The following is a 25133-nucleotide window of genomic DNA, read 5'->3' on the forward strand; positions in this document are numbered from 1 at the left end:
GGCTACCTGAGAGCAGCAATACCGTATCCAGGGGGGTTAGGGGGTTTGAACCCCTTCCCCGAAATGTTTGTCAGACTCGTAAAAAACGTAACAAAAATGAATATAAACAAATTTTGAAGTGTTTTTTCAAGTTTTTTTCTTGTAAAACCCCACTTTTGAAAAACAATCTTTTTTAACCCTACCCCTTCCCTAAAAAAATCCTGTATATGCCCCTGATGAGCAGTATGATAAACTTGACTCAATAGACTGCGTAGAGTTTTCCATGGGAAGCATAGGATGCAGTGATTATAGCTCAATGTAGGATATTTTGTTGTAACTATGCAAAACATGGTTTAATCTTCTTACTTTTAACCAACTAGACTAATTATGTTAATATTACTAAAGACTCTTATAAAGTTCCGATTGACCTGTCTCCTTGGTGGCCTCATTTTAATTCTAAAGGGAACAAGAGCAATTAAAAGTAATGTTCCCTAGGAGAAAATGGCCGAGAAGAGAGCCTTTCAGAATATGAGATGGTCATCGCTCTCTTAGCAGACTGTTTCTAGCGATGGTTCAGTTTTATCACTGTTGACTGAAAATTTGTTTGTTGCCAACTGACAAAAAATACCATGTGGCTACTTTTTGTGGATACTTTTGCTGGAATCCGTGCCCTTGTATCAATGTGACTGCTAACTTGTTCTTATCAGCTTGTTCCTCTTATAAATTAAAGGACAACGAACTGATTTAAATAGAAATCAATTTCACGCAAAATAAAAGAGAGAGAGAGAGAGAGAGAGAGAGAGAGAGAGTGAGAGAAAGAGAGAGAGAGAGAGAGAGAGAGAGAGAGAGAGAGATACAGAGAGAGAGAGAGAGAGATAGAGATATAGATAGAGATACAGATAGAGAGAAAGAGAGCACCCTCTGATCGTCTTTGAGGCTGGATAAACAACCTATCGCAGAAAAAATTGTGCATGCTTTATGTCCCGAAGGAGCGTATACGTGTTTGCACGACAGTCTCACCACCATCTTAAAAATGACTGCTTCGAATCGATGGCTCTTTAAATAAAGATCTTGCTGAAAATATAATGTAAGGAGAACATTTTTGAATAGGTATCATAATACGTAATGCTCTCAGAGTTTCTTGAATTGGTGGCTTTTTGTTTGAATCTCAAAAGAGTTCTGTCTTTTTTTTTATCCATTCTTGTATTAAAGAACTTTAGCACAAAGTTACTAAATAAAGAGGAAAGTTAATCATTTTTTTTTTTTAAGACTCTTGCTAAGCATGTCATGAACATCCACATGAATGCACTTCAAGCCACTGAAGTTGAAGGAGAGATGTCATTGGAGCTCCTAAAAAAATATATCGCTTTCTGCAGGAGGTTAGACCCTTTTCCAGACTACTATCGAACTGTAATTTTAAAACTAAATATGGGGTATTGTGTCTAGCTCAATCAATAGGACCATAGACATCTGAACTTAAGATTTATCTCTATATCCTCCCTATTCTTAAAAGGAAACTCTTTTAATATTTTTGTCTCTTTGTTACTTCCTCTCTTTGGTTAGTTTAATGGACTGGCTGTTTTTGTGATAATGTTAGGAGGCTTTCATGCATCAAAATCAAGTGCAGAATTGCTTCTTGCGCATAACTCTAAAAGCTTTCAAACAAAGCCCCTTTTTAGTGACTCAAAAATCCTCAGTCACTATTTCTTTTAGTTGCTGGCCAATTACGGCTTCTTTCGAATATGGAAGGCTATATCTTTAAGTCGTAAAACTTCTCGGAGAGAAATAAATCTTTTTGAACTTAGAAATTTATAGTCGGGCCTCTTTTTTACGTTGCATTTGTTCAGCTATTGCCAATACTAAGTTTTCGATGTTAATAGAAATGCAACATACTAATTTATGTACTATTAGATACAAATTTAAAACTTTGATTCACGATGATGAATTACAGGTGGAAGATATTTGGATAATTTTGATGATTGTACAGTGACTCCTTCTGTTAATAATTTGAAAAGGTGAATTTTCAAGCTGCAAATTTTTCAGCATTAAATGGAAAGAAGAAATCGTTGAACTCACAAAGTATCTTCCAAAGAGTACGGGTATTTTATAAGAGTGGGAACTGGCGCAAGTATGGACAAAAAAACTATCAGCGTACATCTGACACTTGGTGACACTTGTCATTTTTTTCCGTGTAATAATAAGAATCTAATTTAATTAGTGTAATTGGTAAAATTAGGGTAGTAATAAGTGTCTGATCTCAATTCCTGACAGGAAAACGATTACAAATCTTGAAAATGTAAGTGTCGCCAAGTGCTAGATGGCATTGATTTTATTTTTATATAACATTATTTATATATTTCTTATAAGACATGTCGGATTAAAAAAAAAAAAACTACTTCCAGACCTAATTGTACGGATAATATTTTCATCCGTAGGTTTTAAAGCTTGTGACTTAAACAATCTATCTTTTGCATTTATTTTTCGAAGATCATGCGTTATCCATGGCTTCCTCCCATAATGTTTTCGACCTTTTGCATTCTTCACTGCTCCCACTTCCTTAATCATTTCTAAAAGCTTACCATAAAATAGTGTAAATTTAATATTTGCATCACTCTCATTTCCAAACCGAGATACCCAGTCAATATGATAAATATTATTTTTTAGTTTCAATAGGGCACTACGATCAAAAACTACAACTCTTACTCTGTTCAGGAGTTTCTCGCTTAGGAATAGATACCTCAAATTCTACAAAAACACCAAAGTGGTCAGATTCCACATTTACAAGAACTCCTGGCATTCTAAAAGTTGCATTGGAAAAAATATTATCCAAAAGCCCTGCAGACGTCCTAGAAACTCTATTTGGGATGTTAATCGTTGGGAACAGACCATAAGACATACACAAATTTAATAACTGAGAAGTCACTAAAGACTTCATATCCAGCATGTTAATATTGAAGTCATCTAGAACGAAACAAGGCTTATTACTAATTTGTACTTTTGCCAGCTGTTCATGAAAATTCTCAAAAAATTCTTGAATAGAACCAGAAGGAGGCCTGTATACATTTACTAAATATGCATCAACATTATTCAATTTAGCTTGTAATACTAGTGTTTCACGCACCATTTTCTTATATTCACTTAGGTCGTGTCGGACTCTTGCATGGAGATCTTCACGAACATAAGCCGCAAGACCCCCGTGTTGACGTAACTCCCGGTTCCAAGTAAACAAAGTATATCCAGGTATATCTAAAAGAGCAGAATGGTGGTCCCTCAACCAGGTCTCCGTCAAAGCAAGCACATGGAAAAGATTTAGTTTAGCTAAATTCGCTAAAAAATCAAATGTCGTATTTAGGCCCTGGCAATTCAACTTAAAAATCCCAAAATCTCCCGATCCACCATGCCGACACTAAACATCCTGAAAATCATAACTAAAAACAAATTTAGAATCCTCAGGAGGGTCAGAAGCTGGTACCCTAAAGTCCAAATTTCTATTAATACATTTATTAAAATAATTATAAAATTTTTTGGGCCAAAATTGTTGTTCTGTGTGTAAAATATCATTAAAAACCATTTGTGTGTTAACATTAAGAAAAACTCACAAAATTGCCAGTCCCCTCTTAGATTTTGAAAAAAAGCACTTTGACCCCTCCCAATCTTCCTCGTGCATTTTAATTAATTGAAGCCCCTGATAGTACATGGAGAATGGAAAAGATACGGTCACAAGTATTCTGGGTGCCTTTTGTATTTTTTGGTAAATCTAGATTCCATGGGCAAGGTTCGAGCCAAGGCCGTATCCAGAGGGGGTGGGGGGTTACCCGGTTTGAACCCCCCCCCCCCGAAAATTTTTACCGAGTCGGAAATTAGTCTAAAAAATACCTGTAAAGACAGAACCTTACCAGGAAAAAAATATGCTCCCATACTAAATTCTATCGCATTTTGTGGGTAAACGGTGCTTATCAGCTTACTCAATTAGGTAACAGTAAGTAACCCCCATGTTCACCAGATCTTGCATAATAAATTAAGGCTAGTATGCGCTATTATCCTATTGCATTTTGTGGCATACAAGAATCTTATTGAAATTTTGTGGGTAAACGGTTGTGATCAGGTTATACAATTAGGTAACCCCATGTTCGCCTTATTATGCAATGTCAGACCTTGCATAGTAATTTAGGATTAATGGGGGCTCAAGGTAAATGTTATAAGAGTGCAGGAGTGTCAGTTCAGTTCAGTTCAATTTCGGACTTCGATATGAGAAGAACGATTTCCAAAATGACGAGGAAGTGTGACATTAAGTCGTTTTTCGTGCCCAAGCGGACCAGGGATGTTTCTGACAGTGGCGATAGCGGGACGTCTGCGGAGCATTCATCTACACCTGTGGATCTGAAGGGCACTGGAGCCATCGTTGAAGCTTCTGAATCACGGATCCTGGAACCAACCACGACGCAACCTGCACCAACCCAGTCTCTTTCGTTGTTTGCAAGTGACATCGGTCGTTTTGTCAACAAATCATCCAGTCTCGATGCAAATTCTAAACTTTGTTTCTGAATATCTCTTGGACTTCAGATATCTTCTAGATTTTTCGAGTATACAACAAACAGAACCTGAAGATTCAGTTAGCTTGGCTCGCTCGTTTCAGTTGGTTATACTATTCTCCGTCTGAGGACACTACTTTTTGCAGATTTTGCGTTCTGTTCTCGTCAGAGACAGCTGGCAAAGGATGCCACCTGTTCCTGGGGAATCTAATCACCAAACCATTCAGGGACTGGAAGAATGTGGTAGTGCTTCGTAGCTGACTAACGAGCTGAGTTTCATAAAAACTGCATCGTATCGGCTGAAAACTTCATTTCTGTCTCGGAGAAAAGGCAGGACATATCGCGCACCAACTAGACGCGGCAAGGAAAGCGCAGGTTCAAGAAAATCGCCAGAAGTTGCGACCAATTGTGGAGACGGTGATATTTTGTGGGCGGCAACAGCTTGCCCTTCGTGGTACTAACGATTCCACCCCCTTTTCGGTCTCGGATCCAGAACCTTCCCACAATGATGGCAACTTCTGAGCACTACTGCGGCTGAGGGCGAGACAAGGTGACGATGTTCTGAAGAGCCATCTTCTTTCTGCGGCTGGAAATGCCACATATCTTTCCCCCATCATCCAGAATGGTATTATCGCCGCATCTGGAGAGCTTCTTCAGCAGTCTTTTGTGGAAAGAGTAAACGCAAGTCCATGCTTTTCGGTGCTTGCCGATGAAAACGGCGGACGTTTCGAACACGGAGCACCTGTTAAGAAATTGAGCTATGGCGCATCAAGTGGGAGAATGTTCCGGTATCAGAGAGGCCTACTTGTGCTGTGTCTTCGCTTCAGGCATGCACTGCCACCTTTTTTCCAAATGTTTTTCGTCTTCTGGCTGTTCTTGCGACGTTACCTGTTAGCATTACTACTCCCGAAAGAAGTTTATCAATCCTCAGAAGACTCAAAACATGGCTGAGAAATTCAACAAGAGAAGAACGATTGAGTGGCGTAGCCCTCCTTGCAGTCCATAGGGACGTTGACATCTGCCCAGACAAGGTCATCAAAATTTTTGCAGGGAAGAAAAATCGTCGCTTGGATTTCGTTTTATAGATATTCGCCCTTACTTTTAGCTAAAAAAAATAAAATAAAAGATATATAGACTACTTCTACTATTTGGCTTCTTTTTGCGTTCTGTTTTTGCTGTCTTAAAAAAAAAAAAAAAAAAAAAAAAAAAAAAAAAAAAAAAACAGCTTGTAGTATTTAACTGTATGTAAATACTTGTCTTGTTTTTGCTGTCTCAAAAAAAAAAAAAAAAAAAAAAAAAAAAAAAAAAAAAAAAAAACCTTAAAGATACGTAAGCATGCCTAGTGGACGCGTCCTCGTTCGCAAGGGGCAGACTAACGGTCTCGAGCTAACGTAATGTTGCTCGTGGATGTTAGACAAAGTCCCCGGCAAAAAATCGGGTAAACCCCCCCCCCCCCGAACAAAAATCCTGGATACGGCCCTGGTTCGAGCCTGAACCTACTCAAATATGAAGGTGTTACGCCAAACTTCCAAAGCTCCAATTCTGTTGTTAAACGACTCGACCAGATCTCGGACAAATCAATTTCGTAAAGCTCAGTAAGCTTTTTGATACTTTTCAAATTATCTGAACAAAGAATTTATCAGTAAGCAAAAGGCTCCCAATACCATTGACATCAATTGAGATGTGATCAGATGTGGGACTATACCATCTCCTTGGCTTTGATAATTGTCATGCCATTCTTTTTTTAATAGTTTTACCCCTCTCCCGTGTTTTAGGTATGTTTGCAGTGTTTTCCTTTATTGTATCATTAGTTTAAAAAAATCTAAAAAAATTCAAAAAACTGCCCCTCCAATAAATTTTGTGAATGGATACCACTTCTCAAGACTGCAATGTAAAACTACATGTTTCATAAACCCAGGTTGGTCTCTATTAGCTTGCCAGTCTGCAGGACTTTGAATAAGAAGCAATTATTATAATGATAATGGTTTTGGTTAAAATTTCGGTGAAAATTAATTGGGGATCCTAGATGGGTTAGCGAGAGTTTTTTTTAAAGGCAAAATGGTATTTTTTACGATTTGTCAAGTAAAGCACTGTTTATTCAATGTACCTACAACTGAAATATACGTGGAAAACACCTTCTCTATAGGACCACCAAATAAAAGGGGAGGGGGGAGGTTTCGTCGATTGGGCTGTCGAAACCTTGTCGAGTGTGCAGTATTGGTTTCTGACAGTATATTTATTTACTAACAAGAATATCCTGTGGTTTCTAATATTAATCCGTTTTGATTTGTTTCTTGTAATCAGTAAAGTCTATATTAATTGCGATAAAAAAAAAAAATCTTCCTAGTGGCTATCTAGGTCTGCGGGCAGAAGCTTCAAATTAATACCCAAAGTCCCTATATTCGACCCTTATCGGACTTTTTTCGTATTTCCCTGTATGTAGCATTTTTTTTTTTAGAAAGATAGAAGAAAATCAAATCCGTGAAGAAAAAACATTGAAAACATATCCCTTACACAAATGTGTTTTTTTATATTTTACCTCTAAGTTATGTTAATTTTGCCTGATATTTATGGCTGTTGAGGACCTAGGTCTGAACCTCCTCCAGCGTGTGGCAATATTTATTTTATATAAGGGAGTCTGATGGATAAAATGCTTATTTTAGGGTATCAAGTTCTATCTACTTAGAAACAATAGTCTAACATACAGGATTTTTTTAGCTAATGGAGAATAGAATAGAAATTATAAAAATAGGAAAATAAGCAGGTATATATATATATATATATATATATATATATATATATATATATATATATATATATATATATATACCTGCTAATTTTCCTATTTTACTTCTAGAGCTTTTTCTTTGAAGGTACCATATCAGGAAATGGAAAGGAGTAATTTGATTTTTAAGCTTTTCAATTGCTTTAATTAAGTTTCACTCTGTTGGAAAGCAATTTTATTACCTTTTAAATGCGACTTTCAATTTCATTTCTTTGACAGAATAATTCCCCATAGACGTATAGAAAATAAAATGCAAAAAAAGGTTAGATCTAAATGCCTTCATATGGTATTTTCAATCTTCCTCTAACTTTCATTTTGTTTCCTGTTCATTTCATTTGATACGGTGCCTTATCACATCGATTGACTTTTGAACTGAGGAAAATAAAAGTTGGAGGTTAGACCTTTTTTTGCAATCAAAATGGCAATCACAGATTTATCAATACATAAATATCACACTCAAAATGAGACATAATTTCTCAACAAATATACAAAAATACTTAATATTTCAAATAACGACTTATGTGTAAATCAAAGCATATCCTTCTCATTTACTTTTATAAAATTCAGTATACTTTCAATCTATTAACCGTTCAATTGGCATGGACTGCATATATATTTGGGGACGAATGCACGCCTGCTTGGCACCGCCAAGAGCTTCCCAGTTTCAGTGGTCTTACTGCCAAGTTGGCCGTATGACCTCTTAAACTGGGAACATCTGAATACGGCTTTCCAATTGTTTGTGGTAGCAAACTGTAAGCAAGGGGCGACTCGTGCTAGTAGCAGCCGAAACTCCAAGAAGGAGTTTTTAAGTTATCATGAACACCAAAGAAGGCATTTAATGGTGATCATAAATATGTGAAATTCATTTAAATTCAAAGTCGCCGACCGAAAGTTACGAGCCTGATAAAATATGTCTAATTTCCAAAAAAGGGGGCAAAAATCTCTAAAAGAGTCAGTGGTGTTTCTGAAAATTACACCGTCAGATTCAGCATATCAGAGAACCTGCTGCAGAGGTTTTCAATCCCTTGTCTACAAAATTCGAAATTTTGCATTATTTCCGAGCAAATTGTTCACACACATGTTATTTTATTTATTTTTTATTTTTTTTATTCGGTAATCTTATTGAAACAATGGCCTAGAAAATCGGAGAAGACTTATTCGAATGTAATTAGAAATTCCAGTTCTATTTTTAAGCCATAAGTAACATTGTGCAGCAGCAAAGTGACATGTGTTTTCTGTCATTTTGTGGGGCAAAGCAACGATTTTGTGCCGAAGAGGGCCAAAAAAGCTACCGATTGAAAATTTTGAGATAGCTATTTAATTTAAAATAGTCGTAAAGTTACCTATTGAGCCTCCCAGTTTCAGTAATAGTAATGCCGTGCGGTGGTATATTTGTTCCTGAAGATGGACGTAGTTCATACAAAATAAACGGTTAAAGTTCATTCAGATGAAGCTTGATAAATTATGTATAATGATGCCTAATTGCACATCAGTTAATATGGAGGAGGGCTAGTAGATCTTCATGTTTGTGGGGGGGGGGTGGGCTGAAGCCTCAAACACTGCACTTGTATGCCCGAGTTTCCTCTTACTGGCTCTTAATGGCTTTTCAAATAAACATTAAAAGAGGTTGTGAGGGGGGGGGGTGGCTAAAAATCAATTTCTCACCTTCATTCCTGGAGACGTTTTTGGACTAAGTCGGTGATATGAGTGGTACGGAGTAATAGATTTCCTCCCATTGCAGAATTTACTGTCTAATATAAAAGATTACATCCATATGCTTGCCGGCAAAAAAAAAATAAAAAATTGGAAGGTAGGGGTGTGTCATCAGTACCGCCGGAAAGTTTTTAAGGGGGTGGATGGAGGCAAGTACTATCAGAGGCTATATTTTTATCGAAGTTCAAATGGAAATATTTCTTATTTACCTATTTATATGTATTTTTAATGTCTTCTTTTTTCCTTTAGGCATTGCCCCCTCCCCCTGGGTGCCATTGATAGTGTCCATTGGGGACACTAATATAAAAAAAATAATTTTAAAACAGTCGAAATGATGAATTTATATTTCATTTTGATATTTTAGACCTCTTATCCGAGTAAATACTTTGTGGGGTGCACTTTTTCAGGGATGATTATCATTTTCGTACTGTTCATGTACGAATATAAAACTTGAATGTAAAAAACGGGGTTGAAGAAGGGACAGTTCGCAATAACAAAGCGTAAGTGAAGAACGACCTTTCGATATAAGCAACAACAAAAATTTATTATTTACGCTGATTCTAAATATCTAAAATCTACGAATTTTAAAGTTGCACTTCAAGAGGTGTTGAACCCTCCAAAATAGATTGTGGCCTTAACGAAAATTATCCAATGAAATTTAATATTTACGAGAACACTAAAGCCACCATACGACAAAATATGGAATTTTGTCATATGGTGGGCCGGAGGATCATCGTATGGATGGGGCCCAAAGCCTCAAAACTGCATTTTTAAGCCCAAGTTTTCTAACTTTTAGTGGAAACCCAAATAAACATAGAAAGTGTTTGTGGGAGGGGGGAGGTGATTAATAAATCAATTTCTCACTTTCATTCCTGGGAATATTTTTGGACTAAGCCGTTGATATGGATGCTGCGGGGTAACAGGTTTCCACTCATTACGTAGCATTTTTCTATGGAATATAAAAGATTACATCCATATTCTTGCTGGTAAAAAAAAAGTGGGATGGTGGGGGGGGGTGTCATGAGTGCCGCCGGAAAGTTTTAAGAAGGGAGTGGGGTCAAGTGCTATCAGAAGCTCTATTTTTATCGAATTTTAAAAGGGAATATTTCTCATTTCCCTATGGATATACATTGTCCCCCTTCTTTCTTCTTTCATATTTAGTCAATAGTGGCTTCTTTCTTCTGCCTTGTTTTTTCCCGTAGGCATTACACCCAAAGCGCCCTCGATGGTGTCCATATGGGAAATTGCTATATAAGAACGTTTATTTGAAGAAATCACCTTGAAAATCGTGGAAATGATGACCCCATATTTTATTTTGATCTTTTACAGCCCTTTTCCCAGAAATGCTTTCTTGGGTGCACTTTTTCAGCGACGATTATCATTCTCAAACTGTTGCTGTACATAAAACTTGAATGTAGAAAACAGGGTTGAAGGACGGAGTAGTAGCCTCTCGTACATTGAAGAGAGTCTCGGGTCAAACAATTCGTAGTAACAAAGTGTAAGTGAAGAGCGACCCTTCGATATAAACCGAAACTCCAAAATACGAAATTTTGTTTAAAATATGTGCAAGAACAAAAACTTATTATTTACGCTGATTCTAACTGTGTAAAATCAATGAAATTTAAGTTGCTATTCAAAACGTATTTAGCCCTACAGAAAGGAGTGTGCCCTTAACGGGAATTATCCAATGCAGTTCAATGTGTATGAAAACTCTAAAGCCACTATTTACAAAATATGAGATTTCTAATTTTTCTTCCAGAGACGTATGGTCACTCATGTGACCATCCTGACGATGTGACCGTGTGATCATGTGACCATGAAAGAGTTCATTAGAATGAAGATTTAGATATTTAGCGCCTTTTTAAGTAACAAAAGAAATCACGCCTGAGCCAAGTGTCGCATTCTAGTATTTCGGCCCAAACAGGGCTAAAATGCTTGACGGAATTTTAGCTAAAATTCTGAGAACTTCTGAAAGGGTATTTGTATAGCCACCTATTCTCAGGCCGTAATGGCGCGCAGTATACCATTCAACGGTTCATGTATGGATAAATATTAGATGGGGCTTACATTATGAGTGCTAGGGGGTCGATAGCTCCGGTCTTATTGTGGAGCCGATAGCTGATTTTGGATAGTTATGCTTCATTTTGAAAAGTAAATGCACTAAATGAGCTCTTTTTTTTAAGCATTGTTCTGCAAAATTTAAACTTTAATTTAAATCTTTGTTTTGGGGTTTGAGGAGACGGTAGCCCTCCTAACATTTGGTTAACCTTGGGTATTGTATTAAAAATGAATAAATAAAAAAATAGGTTTCTTTTCAAATGAAAGTAAAGAGTGACGTTGAAGACCAAAACGAACAGAAATTTTTCCATTTTCGGGGGGGGGGGGTCTGTCCCCTTCTTAACCCCCACCCCCGATCTTTTTGCTAAGTTTAACTTTTTCTCCTCAATGCTTTAAGAATGACTGCTCAAGCGCAAAGGCAATGGGACTGGAATAAAAAGGATCTTCACCATGTCTCAAGAATGGAAGGTCTTGTTGGTGTGCATTTGCTTTCAAAAATAAAGTTTTCTGTTCAAAAGATTTAAATGGCAATTGGCAAGTATAACACTTGCAATTGCCCATATACTACATTTTCTGCAGTTACAAATGCTTTCAGCATAGCAATACAAAACTTAGCATTAATAAGGGGGGTAACTTAAGGAGCGATCAGTCCTTATCGCTTTCGGAATAATTTCTGCTCGTTCTGAGTTTCAATGTTGGTTTTTACTTTGATATGAAAGAGTTTTTTTTTGTTTTTTGTTTAACCAATATCACTAAGCCGATTTTCTATCTCAAGAATTTTTGCTCGATAGTATTTTGAATTTACGACGGAATAATCCCTCTCCCGATATCTCATAATCATCTGTTTGATACAATTTCTCTCCAAAAAAATACAAGCTACAAATAAATAAACATCTATGGAACGTTCTTGGAGAAAACGTATTTTGTTTATTTGTTGTTTTTGTTTGTTTGTTTGTTTGTTGCTGTTGTTTTTTTTGGGGGGGGGGCGGGGGGGGGGTTATAGAAGCTATATACTTCTTTGTCTAGTCCATGAAAAAGCTGAAATTGATAGTGTAACTTTTATAAGGATTGCTCACTTTTTTGGGGACGTTTGCTACCCTTTTCTTGAATTATAAGAAAACTAATAACTGTTGATTGGTAACTTTTAAATTGATTGATTTTAAATTTTTTGAAAATGAAAGCATTTTGAAAATGCTTAAACCTTTTGAAAATGAAAAGCATTTTATGATTTCATAAAAATTGCTTGTTTAGAGATTGGATTTCTCTTAACACGGGTCTTTTTTTGCTTACAATTCGTTCAGATTGGGTTTTAGGGGGGGGGAGAGGGGTCACTTGCCCTAGGCGTAAAATTTCAAAATAAATAATCTAACGGATATAATCATTTTGTAATTTTGAAATTTTATTTTTATTAAAACAAGCAGAGCGTGCAGTTGGCAGTAAGTGTAAGCAAATTCGATCCAAAAGTTTCATTTTACCCATACCTTCATCACAATTCCTTAGAGATAAAACTAAGCACACCGAATTCAATTAATTTTATTTTTTGGTGAAATTTTATTTTCAACTAAAAATTTTTATGAGGTAGGGGGGGGGGGCGCTAATCGAGATTTTGCCCTGGGCGCAAGAGAGGCCAGAACCACCGCTGAATTCGTTACCTTATATTATCTGGTTAGCTATAAATCAACCGAGTTAAGTACTAGCTTCTCATCAAGCTAATACGGATGTCCTTCTGCAAACCTCGTTTGGTTTTTAACAAATAGGAATCACAGACATATGAACTGAATTATAACAACGGTGATCAAGATATTCTGGAGCCCGTGTTAAGTTTTATAACGCAAGTCATGTTTTTCATAATCAACGTTTCAAGGTTAAGTGACTACCAACAAATTAGCAGAAAAGAGACTAAAAAATGCCAGTATAATCAAAGGAAGTTCTCTCCTATAGTATTCAGGAATGAACTGTATATTCAATTTTAAATTTTTTATCAATTTAAAAAAATATCAATTTTAAAGAACTAAATAGAAAGTCATTTAAGAGATATTGAATATGATTTTAAACATCATTTTGGTTTCTAAAATTCGATCCGTCAAAATTATCCTAGTTGCTATTGGATGAAATGACCTTGTAGGCTCAAATGATAAATCGGCCTTAAATTCTAATAGAAATGATAAATTTGGCATTGCGGTTCGAAGGGCCGACCATTTTTAATATTTGTTTTGATAGAATTAATTTCAATCACGAGAACGAAGCAGTTTGCAATTGTCGTTGTAAGATAGGTAGCATGCGTATATGCAGTAGCAATTGTATATCAAACAGTTCGTTACCACGAACTGTAAGTAAGAAGCGACCCGGCTCAATGGTAACCGAAACTCTAGAAAACGGTATTTTGATACAAATAGATACATCAAAAGAATCAGATTTTAGTGCTGATTTCAAAAAATATAAGTTTCATCAAGTTTAATTCTACCCATCAAAAGTTGTGCACCTGAGAAAATTTGGCTGATTTTCGAAAAAAGGGGGAAAGACCCCCTAAAAGTAATAGAACCTTAATGAAAATCACACCGTCATATTCCGCGTATCAGAGAACCCTACTGTAGAGGTTTCAGACTCCTATATACAAAAATGTGGAATTTTGCATTTTTTGCCAGAAGAAAGATCACGGGTGCGTGTTTATTTGTTTTGTTTTGTTTTTTCCCAGGGGTGATTGTATCGACCCAGTGGTCCTAGAATATCGTGGGAGGGTTCATTGGAATGGAAATTAAAAGTTCTAGTGCCCTTTTTAAGTGACCAAAAAAAATGGAGGGCAACTAGGCCCCCTCCCACGCTCATGTTTTCCCAAAGTCACCTGATCAAAATTTTGAGATAGCCATTTTGTTCAGCATGTTCGAAAATATTATAAGTATGTCTTTTAGGATGACTTAATCCCCCGAAGATCCCGGGAGGAGGGCTGAAATTATGAACTTTACCCAATGTTAACATATAGTATTGGTTATCGGGAAGTATACAGACGTTTTCAGGGGAGAGTTTTCCTGGTAGTGGGGGGTGGGTGGGTCGGCGGTTATGTGGGAGAATCTTTCCATGAAGGAAGTTTTCATGGGGGAAGGGACATTGCTATGAAGGGGACGTCGGACTTCCCAGCATTATTTAAAAAAAGATCAGAAATTAAATATAAAAAAAACAAGTTTTTCAACTGCAACAGCAGCAACATCAAAACTTTTAACGAACAAAAAATATTACATATATGATTGGGTTCACCCCCTAGTCAATAACTCGCTCTTTAAGTCAAAGATTTTTTAATACTTTCATAAGAGCTATTTATTCTAATTAACGGCCTTTGTGATTACGCGGTCATTTTTAAAGAATTGGAAGAAAATTCGAACTTTAGCTTAAAGAGCAAGGTATTGACTAGGAGGCGAACCCCCTAATATACGTATTAAAAATATATGAATATAGAAGTTCGTTACGTAAGTTAATTCGTAAGTTACATATATTTATTACTAATAAAAACGCTCTTAAATAAAATTAAACAAGTTTCGAGAAAGCCATTTAACCAAATAAAAGTAAATGAATATGAAAATTTTGTTTTAATTATTCATGTACGGTGAGCCAAGATCAAAACCTGCATTTATTCAAAAACGTTCAAAAATTAAATAAAAAAAACGAGTTTTTTTAACTGAAGGTAAGGAGCGACATTAAAACTTAAAACAAACAAAAAGTATTCCGTGTATAAAAGGGACTGTCCTTTATTCACCACCTTACTCCTTACGCTAGTTTGACTTTCTCACAACTCTATTTTTTTTTAACAGTGGAAAAATTCAGCGTAAAGAGCGGGGCGTTGTGGAGGGGGCAGCCCCTTTCGTATATGGAATAATGTCTGTTCGTTTTAAGTTTCGCTCCTTACTTTCAGTTAAAAAAAACTCGTTTTTTTTATTTATTAAATAAAAAAAACAAGTTTTTTAAACTGAAAGTAAGGAGCGACATTAAAACTTAAAACGAACAGAAATTATTCCGTATATGAAAGGGGCTGTCCCTCCTCAACGCCTCGCTCTTTGCGCTAAAGTTTTTTATTGTTTTAAAAAATAAAGTTGTGAGACAGAGTCAAACTTTAGCGTAAAGAGCGAGGCGTTGAGGAGGGGACAGCCCCTTTCATATACGGAATAATTTCTGTTCGTTTTAAGTTTTAATGTCGCTCCTTACTTTCAGTTTAAAAAACTTGTTTTTTTTATTTAATTTCTGATCGTTTTTTAGTTAATGCAGCTTTTATTTGCATAAAAATTTTACTTTTCTTTTGCTAAATGGATGTCTTTACAAATTAACTTACGTAACTAACTTCTATATTCGTATATTTTTCTTCTGGCAAAAAATACAAAGTTGCAGATTTTTGCAGATATGAGCTTGAAACCTATGTAATATTGTTTTCTGATACGCTGAATCTGACGGTGTGATTTTCATTAAAATTCTTTCACTTGTAGGGGATGTTTCCCCCTCTTTAAAAATCGAGTAAATTTTCTCAGGCTCGTAGCCTTTGATGAGTAATACTAAACTTAATAAAATTTATATATTTAGGATCAGCATTATAAACACATTCTTTTGATACATTTATTGACATCAAAATTTAGTTTTTAAAATTTTCGATTACTATTGAGCTGTATCGCTTGTTTTTTTATTGTTTTTTTTATTACGTATATGTTATTACTTATATGAAAGGGTTCTCCCCTTAGTCAATACCACGCTCTTTACGTTAAAAGTTAAAACAAATTTTGATTCACAAACCCCTGAATCACAAAGGCCGTTTAATTAGAATAGATAGCTCTTTTGAAAGCACTAAAAAAAACTGTAGCGTAAAGAGCGAGGTATTGACTTGGGGGAGAACCCCCTCACATACGTTATAATTTCTGTTCGTTTTAAGTTCTAATATTCCTTCGTACATTTCAGTTGAATAAACTTATTTTTTTTTATTTAATTTCTGAATGTTTCTTAAATAATACTTGGAAATCCGGCGCCCCCTTCATAGAAATGTCCCTTCCCCCAAAGACACATCCTCCCCGCCCCTCTTCTCCCGCGTAACCCCCTCCTCTAGCCCCCCCCCTCCAGAAAAAATCCTTCCTGAAAATGGTTGTATACTTCCCAATAACCAATAAATAATGCTGGCAAGTCCGGCGCCCCCTTCATGGCAATTTCCCTTCCCCCATGAAAACTTCCTTCATGAACAGATCCTCCAACATAACCCCCGACCCACCCCTACCACCCCCAAAGCCCAAAAAAACCTCCTGAAAACTTATTGATAAATACCCAAAAACCAAACTAAATTTTAAAAATTGGTAAAGTTTAAAACTTTTATCCCACCCTCTGGGAACTTCGGGGGATTAAGTCATCCTAAAAGACATATTTATCATATTTTCGACCATGCTGAACAAAATGGCTATCTCAGAATTTTGATCGGGTGACTTTGGGAAAAAAATGAGCGTGGGAGGGGGCCTAGTTGCCGTCCATTTTTTTTGGTCACTTGAATAGGAAACTATAACTTTTAATTTCTGTTGCACTGAGCCCTTCCAACATATTCTCGGACCAGTGTGTCGATATGATCACCTCCGGGAAAAAAAAAACAAAAAAAAAACAAAAAAACAAATAAACCCACATCCGTTATATTTATTATGTCAAAAAATTTAAAATTCCCTATGTTTGCATATAAGATCTTGAAACCACTACTGTAGGGTTTTCTGATACGCGGAATCTGATGGTGTGATTATGATTAAGGTTCTATACCTTTTAAGGGGTCTTTCCCCCTTTTTTGAAAATCTGCCAAATTTTCTTAGGCGCGTAACTTTTGATGGGTAGCACTAAACTTGATGAAAGTTATATATTTGAAATCAAAATTGAAATCTGATTCTTTTGATATATCTATTGGTATCAAAAACCCGTTTTCTAGAGTTTCGGTTACCATTGAGCCGGGTCGCTCCTTACTTACAGTTCGTTACCACGAACTGTTTGATACTATTCAGGAATGAACAGGAATGAATTCAGTAGAATATAGGCTTAAAGAAAAAATAGATAAGTAAACAGTTCGACTGTTTTCAGATATCCTGGTAAAAAATATAAAAAAAAATGAGCGGATGTGCAGAAGTTTTTGATAGAATAGTTTGACTTCCAACGATATTAAAATTTTTAAATTATTTTTTTTTTTGTTATAGCCGTTGTGGACCTCGTTTATCCGAAGCAGCTGGAGAAAAGTTGAAAAACCGCTATGTGTTGATGAGATTTGGTGTACGAGAACATGAATTGGATAGTGAGAAAAGATTGAGCATTCCGATTACTGTTAGGTAAATACATTTTATCTTTGCTCTAATTCAGTGGGCAAGTTCCAGTGATCAGTGGCCTAGTGTTGTGGTTATGTGGCCAATTTCCTCACTTTAAGTATGTTCATGGGCATTCTGTCTACATTCCAGCTGTTATATCATGTCCACCTAGCTATGCCTCTAAAGTCTATTTACCTGGTCTGATTAATTTTCAAATTGCCCCCCCCCCCCTCCCTACCCCTGTAAAAAACCAATTTATTCTTCCTCGTGGTGCAAATGCCCCTCAGCCACCATGACTCCAACCAATATAATATTTTGTGTTGTCGAAAAAAAGTTGAATCGGATATTTCAAATGCGGTGGAACAACAATAGTTTTTTTTTTTTTTTTTTTTTTTTTTTTTTTTTTTTTTTTTACCACAGTCAGTTTATTAAAGATGAAATGGTAAAAAATTTCTTGTTTTTATAAGTAACCGCCTGACAACTGATCTTTCTACATACAGATTATGTTCACGATCTGGCATATTTTCTTCCCATTTGGCACTCATTTCACAGTCTTTCAAAATTTTTGAATGATTTTTGAAAGATTCAGAATTTTTTTTGAAAGACTCGAGAGCAAGATTTCTCTTGCTCATGATCAGTGGTTCACAACCGATTTTGGTCCATGCCCCAACTTGGCATTTCAAAAATCCTGATACTCCCCTCGTGATATTTAAATTCTATTATTCAAAATTTTACGTGTATTCACCTGAAGGAAGCTTATAGGGTCATTAACTTGGTAATTTTTTTGGGTCGTCCTCGAGGCATATTTTATACTAATGAAAAATATTGTCTGAATGCAGCAAGTTTCATACAATGCATAACGTCATTGCAATGTAATTTTGTATCTTTTTTTGCTCCTTAAATTAGTGTTGTAAAATTACCGTAAAATAAAAACTTGGTAAGCAAAATTGGCAAAATGGTAAAATCACGTAAAATTGGTAAAATAAGGACTCCCTTGGAAATATAGGGTAAAATTGGTGTTTTAGAGTTGCCCTGTAGCCACAAGACCAGTTGAGCCTTTCTTTTTAAGCAGCAATTTTAGTTTTTAATGAAAATTTCCAATTTTTTTCTGATTTTCCTGGGCTTAAAAAAGGTAATACCCTTTCATCTAGAGTTTTATCAATTTATTAACAGTCTAATTTATCACTTTGGTAATCGTATGCCTAGGGTAATACCTCGACACTTGGACAGTGTCTGATTTTGGACATACATTTTGTCAAAAAAAAAAAAAAAAAAAAAAAAAAAAAAAAAAAAAAAAAAAAAAATCAAATTTACCATAATTTGGGAGTAAAATCATATTAGCTACTACTACTAATAACAACTCACGGCAGCACCAAGCCGCCTAAGGCCAACACAGCTACGCGCGCTCCTCCTCCATCCCAATCTATTCAAAGCCTCCCTTTTTAAACCTTCCCAGGAAATTCCTATTTCCTTTAAATCTTTCTCACACCCTGAACCTTGGCTATTCTACTTTTAACATCTTCATTGCTCCCACCGTCTTTACTAATAATACTACCATGGTAAGTGAAGCTGTCCACCTTATCAATCTTTTCGTTAACCAACATCACCTTTTCATCTTCACTTATTCTAATTGCTAATCATATTTGCAATTTTTTGTTTATACATTTAAACCTAAGAAATGTTACCCTAACAGCCTTGCACATTTAAATAGCTGTATTCAGCCACATTTCTCATATCGTATCCATGTTATTTTTCATTTATTTATAAAAGCACTGAATACAAGTAAAAAAGTGGTTTGTAACACTTTGATGACTTTGATTAACTAAGCGCTTGATCATAAAAGCAGAACATTCAGTCACTTTCACAGTCATTAAGACCGTCTTCAACAGGATCTGCTGGCAAATCTAGTTCGTCTACTTCAGATTCAGACTCAGGTGACTGTGCCTGTTCTGAAGCCCCCCCTCCAATCAAAAGTTCTGGGTACGGCCCTGAGGATTGTATATCAATTTCTACCTTCACCCTCCCCTCGTCTCTCCCTTAGAAATAATCCTTTATTTATCTGAAGATTCTTTCAAAATAAATGCTGAAACATAAGGGCCGTTAAACTAGAATAAGAATTTCTTAAAGAAACTTTAGTTAGTAGCAACTTATTCTGTAGCAATTGGTTGAAAACTAGGCTAAATCTTAGAAAATGGCACCGGAACTTTCGATTTCTGATTGACTGAGCCCCCTCCAAACTTTAGTCAAACTTTCAAAAGAGCACTCGAACTTTCGATTTCTAATTTACTAAGCCTACTCCAAAGTTTATTCGATCACCCCTTCCACACGAAGTGCCTCTAGTTTAAAAAAAAAAAAAAATAATAATACATTGAACCCTTATTGGTCTTTACTATAGGCAATGCTTTACGATTGCCTCTGAATTAAACAGAAGATTAGAAATTTCAATTTCTCTTCCAATGAAGATCTGGAATTATCCAGGGGGAAATGGGGGGATATCAGGGGGAGGGGGATTTCAGGGGGGAGGGGTAATTCTCTGCAGGGGGTATTTTCCGGGGGAATAACCGCCGGCTCCCGGGGAATAACGGCATGAACACAAGATTTTTCTGAAATACGAAATTTAAACTGGTTTGTTTTATTCAGTCTTTTCTTTTTTAAGAGTTCCTTCAAAAGCGTAGTTTTGCTTCTTTTTTTTAGCACTGAAGACGGCTGGGCGGAAGTTCCTGACGAAATATCTGCTTCTGTCATTTTTGCTTTTTTTTTCTGTCTACTGGCTGACATTACCCTCTTTTTTTTCTTCTTTTTTTTTCTATGTCATATGTCAATCCTACTTGAAGCCCTTTCTGTCTTTAACAACTAACAGAACTAACATAATTTTATTTCAGCGAATATTTCACCATTTTAAAATTATAGTTACTTGTATTATAATACATTTCATTGTTCTGATAACAAGAAACTGAAGTCAAACAGATAACTTTTTAAACTGGATAATGCAGCTATTCACAAAATAAAATCATATCTAGAACTGCTACTGCCAGCCTTTTTACACTTTTGTGCTGCGAAAATTGTAACGCGTCGTAAAATATAGAAGGTACCGGTAAAATACGTAAAATATGCAAAATACCGATAAAATACCAATTTTACGGCGGTCCGTAATATTATGGTAAAATACTTAAAACACCCAATTTTTACCGTCACCAGTTTTACCAGTTACAACACTTCTTTAAATGCATTTGAATGTGACGTCATTCACATGATTTTTTTTTTTCAAAATAAAGACTAAAGCATAGTCAGCCGAAGCGTACATGTCCTGCCCCTGACCTACCAAAATATGGCCATGCCTCACAGGTAGGGTATATGCCCCACGTTGGGAATCACAGCTCTATACCGTAAGAGAAATCATAAAGTTTAACAAGTTGGTTATTGTGTATTATTAACTCCTGTTCAGCTAGCTATTATTGAAGCCAAGGTGCTAGATTTGCTTTTATTGATCCCACTAGGTTTAGCCTAAAGCGCGACTTTGTAGCCATCTACTTTAATTTTGTGTTTGAATTAGTAGTGGGACAGTTTTTATGAGCTGAAATTTCCGGGCAGTTAACCCATCTTTTCGTTGAAACATGTCATGCAAAGACGTAGCAGTAATTTCGAAATATAAACAAAGGTCTATTTGCTTTGTGAGAAAATAACATTGACAGTGTCCATTTTAAAGGGAAAGTAATGGTCGTGTAATTCTGTGAGAGACTTTCGTGCGTTTTTTTTTTATTCTTATTAAAAAGTGGCTTTATTTTATAGCAAATGCACAGTTTTGGCAATGCCTCTACCCTCTATGTTATTTAACTGAATTCTGTCTCTTGAAACTGTTCAACAACCAGGCAAAGAGTCTGTTAGACAACAGGTATAAAAAAGAAAACAAACGTATCGTATTTACTTTTTTTCTGACTACTGGAGAAAAAAGATGTTGCCCCAACTCCCAAACACAAAATGATAAGTTTCCTTAACCCCCTCTTCGGAAAAAATTAAAGTTTCAACTTGATTGACGAGAAGTGAGGCAAAATAGGATGTATATCATATGATATGTTGAATGCGCCACCTTTTAATGAAACCTACCATCTGTATAAGAGAAATATTTGATGGCCTTCAGGCATAAAGTAGAAACTAAGATTTACTCGTATACTATGACTAGAAACAAACTGACTGGTTGTAAAAGGTCTCCGGAGAAATTCTGCCTTCCGCTACCCATTGTATAGCCTCGCGTGATTCGTTAGGTGCCACGGACACTTGTCAATTATATAAAGTAAGAATGCTATTTTGCAATGTTATTTTTCAATTAACAAAATTTTCTATCAATTAAATTTCAGTTGTGAGTACTCAAGTGTACTCACAACCCGCCATGGAAAAAGTGGGGTAGCATATAGCAATGTACTTGACAGTTTTCATGGCCTAGTGAAATTTGTTGGCAGATTTGGCAGGTTTTGGAATTCTGTCAAATTCTGCTACTGTCAGCTTTGGAACTTTTTCCATACCTGCTCATATTTATCATTTTTGGTTTATTTGAGAGTACTTGTACTAAGATTGACTCTGAAAATATCGTTTGAAATTGAAATGATAATCTCAGTCCTTCATCTTTTTTGGCTCATGTGGTTAATGTACCTAAATTGTCTCTTTTTTATCCTCTGGCTTGTGAAGAGATAAAATCGATATAGCTCTTCTCGTTCCTTCTGGGTCAACACCCATCTCTCAAAACAACTCACGTTTTCTCTGAAATCTTCAAACCTCCTTGAGCTTTTTGCTATTCTTTTCGAGCGTCTCTTGAGTGTACGTGTTAACAAGATATATTGGTCATGAAGGGGAAATAATGGCGATACAAAAGATATTTTTATGTTAAAATTGTATCCGTGTTTTTATCTCATAATTAATATAGCTTTATTTCCGTTTAAAAGACACTATTGCCAAAACAAAAGTTTTTCTTTCCCTTTTTTAAGTTTTAAAAAGAATTGGTCTGATTATTTGAAGAATCGCAGAATAAGTCCAAAGTTTTGTTCGTCTGCGTCGGCATAACGCAACCGAGTCTTTGATAGATTATTTTCCTTCCATAGAATATGTAAGAATTCTTACGGCAAAAATAAAAACAAAGTAAAACAGGTTATTTTTCTTTGCATAGATTAATGAATGACAAAGGTTAAATTTCTTTTAATATTCTTTCTTCTGTTCCGCTTTTGACTGTTTCTTGTCGCTTGCAATGTAATTTTTATGTGTACCTGAACTGCGTCAAATGCGTTGAAAATCGCTTCTTCCTGCATGTGCCATAGCAAAGCCATTTTGACCTCTCCTAATACGCACATACTTGCCGAAGAGGTTCTATGGGGATAGATCTTAGTCTGCTCGAACCGAAAACGTAGTACGGACCATATCCTACAAGATCACACTGAAAAACAAATAGTTCTTTCAATCTGATATGAAAATCTAATTTTACTAGTCCCCTTCACCCAACAATAACTGTTTCTGCCAAATCTCTAAATATGCGAGCCCCCACTTTTTTCCGCTTTTTATTTCTTGTCTATAAAGATTTTTTCATCTGAACTACCAGAATAACATAAAAAGACCAATATGTCAGAATTCTGAATCTTAGAATTTATCTTGTTATATTTTTGAATTTAGTTCAAAAAGGGGGGGGGGGGAAGGAAATTTTTAAAAGAAAAAACTTAGTTTTGCTATCCAGTGTAATTGTTCTCAGACAAATTTCGTCAATAAACCTTAAAAAATTTGGTTTCGTTTATTGAAAGTATTGACTTAATTCCAAAATCTATGGGGCAGTACAAAATTTCTCTGTAAAAACTGAGTAATCAGTGTCCTTAGCTTCAGATTATATAATAATGATAATAGGTAATGGAATGGCTAATATGAATTGTGCCGTATGACCGTATTGAAAAGGAATAAGGCCCATTAAAATGGTCCTTTATTACATAATTCAGTAAAGGGCTTATGGAGTGTTCTATATTTCTAATTCCTGACTCTATTTAGTGAACAGTTGCCAAGGATAGTATTTCCAAGAATCAAAAGGTAGCTGTTCCTCATGTGTCTTGTTTTGCGTCATAGAAGTAAGAAGCCGGCCAAGAGACTGCTTATGATCGCAAGTAGGATAAAAGCTTTCAAATGAGATACAAAAAGAAATAATTTCTCTTAATATTTTCATGGCTTCTGTTTTAATGAGAGGAAAAATACGACACACATGAGAATGTAGATACCATGAATATGGTAAACTGAATAGCATATGTGTTTTAATAGTTTGAGGCATCTATAAAATAGGATTAAAAGAAAAGAAGAAAAGAGAGTAAGAAAAAAAAGGTGGTACCACATGTATTATAGTTGTGCTCAACTAGAATTAAAGAAGAAGGAAAAGTTTGAAATGCTAGTTTTTCAAATTGTATTATAGTGTATCGGATTAATGACGCTTCTTGACTACTAAGGTCCTTGCATCGGCCCTGCAGTGTGTTATTTCAGCCGAGTTCGATCTCTGGGCTCCGTATTACCAAGCTGAGGTCAAACCCACTGCGCCTCCACATAACTCAAGTTGTATGTTATTCCTCGGTAGAATTTGAAAAAAAGCGTAAACCGCAGTATAGCCGAAATAAAGTTTTACCAGCCAATCTTCTTGTATATGCTCTCTATCAACGACCTTATAGTACTAGGCTCCCACTATGGGTAAAATTGTACTGAGAAACCTGATATTTTAATTTTTCCTGGAGTAGAATACAATTGATTGGCTTTATTGAGACTGTGTCGCTCTTCTTTTTTATTCTTGGGTCTATATTTTAAAGGTAAATATATTAAAATCGCGTTATTTGATGTGTACAATATTGTAAGGTGCTCTTTATGTTTATGGTAAGTTTCTTATTATATTGAGCTTGAGTTTCCTCATAAGCTTGAATCTTATGAGATAAAGACAAGTTTCCCCTAAAAGAATTAAAAGTTGCATTAACTCCTTGGTTAGTTATAAGTTGCCTTATCGTTAGGAGCAATTTTATAAGCTATAGGACGGGATATGCAATGGATGTATAGATATCATAAGCAACGCAATAGCGCTGCCTAAGTAAAGAACGATGTTGGCTTCCATACCAGGGCACTTCGTATTGAAGGAGTGTTCGTAGAAACTTCGAATACGGCTCATTCGATTGGAAATGGAGTGGCTTGTGCCTTTTTTAATAGTCGAAAGTGATTGGAACGCAACTAACACCGCTTGCACGCCCACCATTTCCCCAAACACATCCAATCAAAATTATAAGACAGCTATTTTGTTTAGTGCAGTTGAGAGATCTGGAAATTAGGTCTTAGAGGACTTAGGTCTTAGAAGTGCAAATTATGTTCTGGTCTTGAGAAGGCATAGGGGTTTTGAGCCCAACTTATGTTAATTTCTGCTCGCTTTGAGTTTGACTCGGTTATTTATTGTAATTTCTGTTCGTTTTGGGTTTCATTTATTTATCGATGCTGATTTGTGGTAGTTTCACGCTTGGTAGATTATTTGATTTTATTTTTGCTCATTTTTTGTTTAATGAAGTTCTTTACTTTTCTTTGAAAAACTTATTTTGTGGAAAAAAAAATTTAATTAATATTTATACATAGAGAAACTCTGTCGACCAGGAATAATCCTCATATTATGTAAGGATAAAGAACTTTCATTAATTCATGACATGGTTATATCGTTCTCAGCGTAAACTTGAATAAATGATTGCTAGTAGTCACAAGGTTTGAGAAAAGAGACCCCCCTAAAAAACTACT

At 35.7% G+C, this 25133-nt stretch overlaps 1 protein-coding gene across 4 annotated transcripts in view; it reads left to right on the forward strand.

Moving 5' to 3' along the window:
- The window catches only part of Mcm5 (Minichromosome maintenance 5), a 253686-nt gene that overhangs the window by 161141 nt on the left and 67412 nt on the right, over positions 1-25133 (forward strand). For all 4 annotated transcript variants that reach the window (XM_089092199.1, XM_089092201.1, XM_089092200.1 and 1 more), the window contains exons 11-12: positions 1249-1358; positions 17256-17384. In XM_089092199.1, coding sequence (XP_088948325.1) covers positions 1249-1358; positions 17256-17384 — 239 coding nt within the window. The remainder of the gene's footprint in view (positions 1-1248; positions 1359-17255; positions 17385-25133) is intronic.

This window comes from Artemia sp. Qi Xiang Cuo, chromosome 7 (assembly GCF_049724085.1).
Source record: "Artemia sp. Qi Xiang Cuo chromosome 7, ASM4972408v1, whole genome shotgun sequence".
In the NCBI taxonomy this organism is placed as follows: domain Eukaryota; kingdom Metazoa; phylum Arthropoda; class Branchiopoda; order Anostraca; family Artemiidae; genus Artemia; species Artemia sp. Qi Xiang Cuo.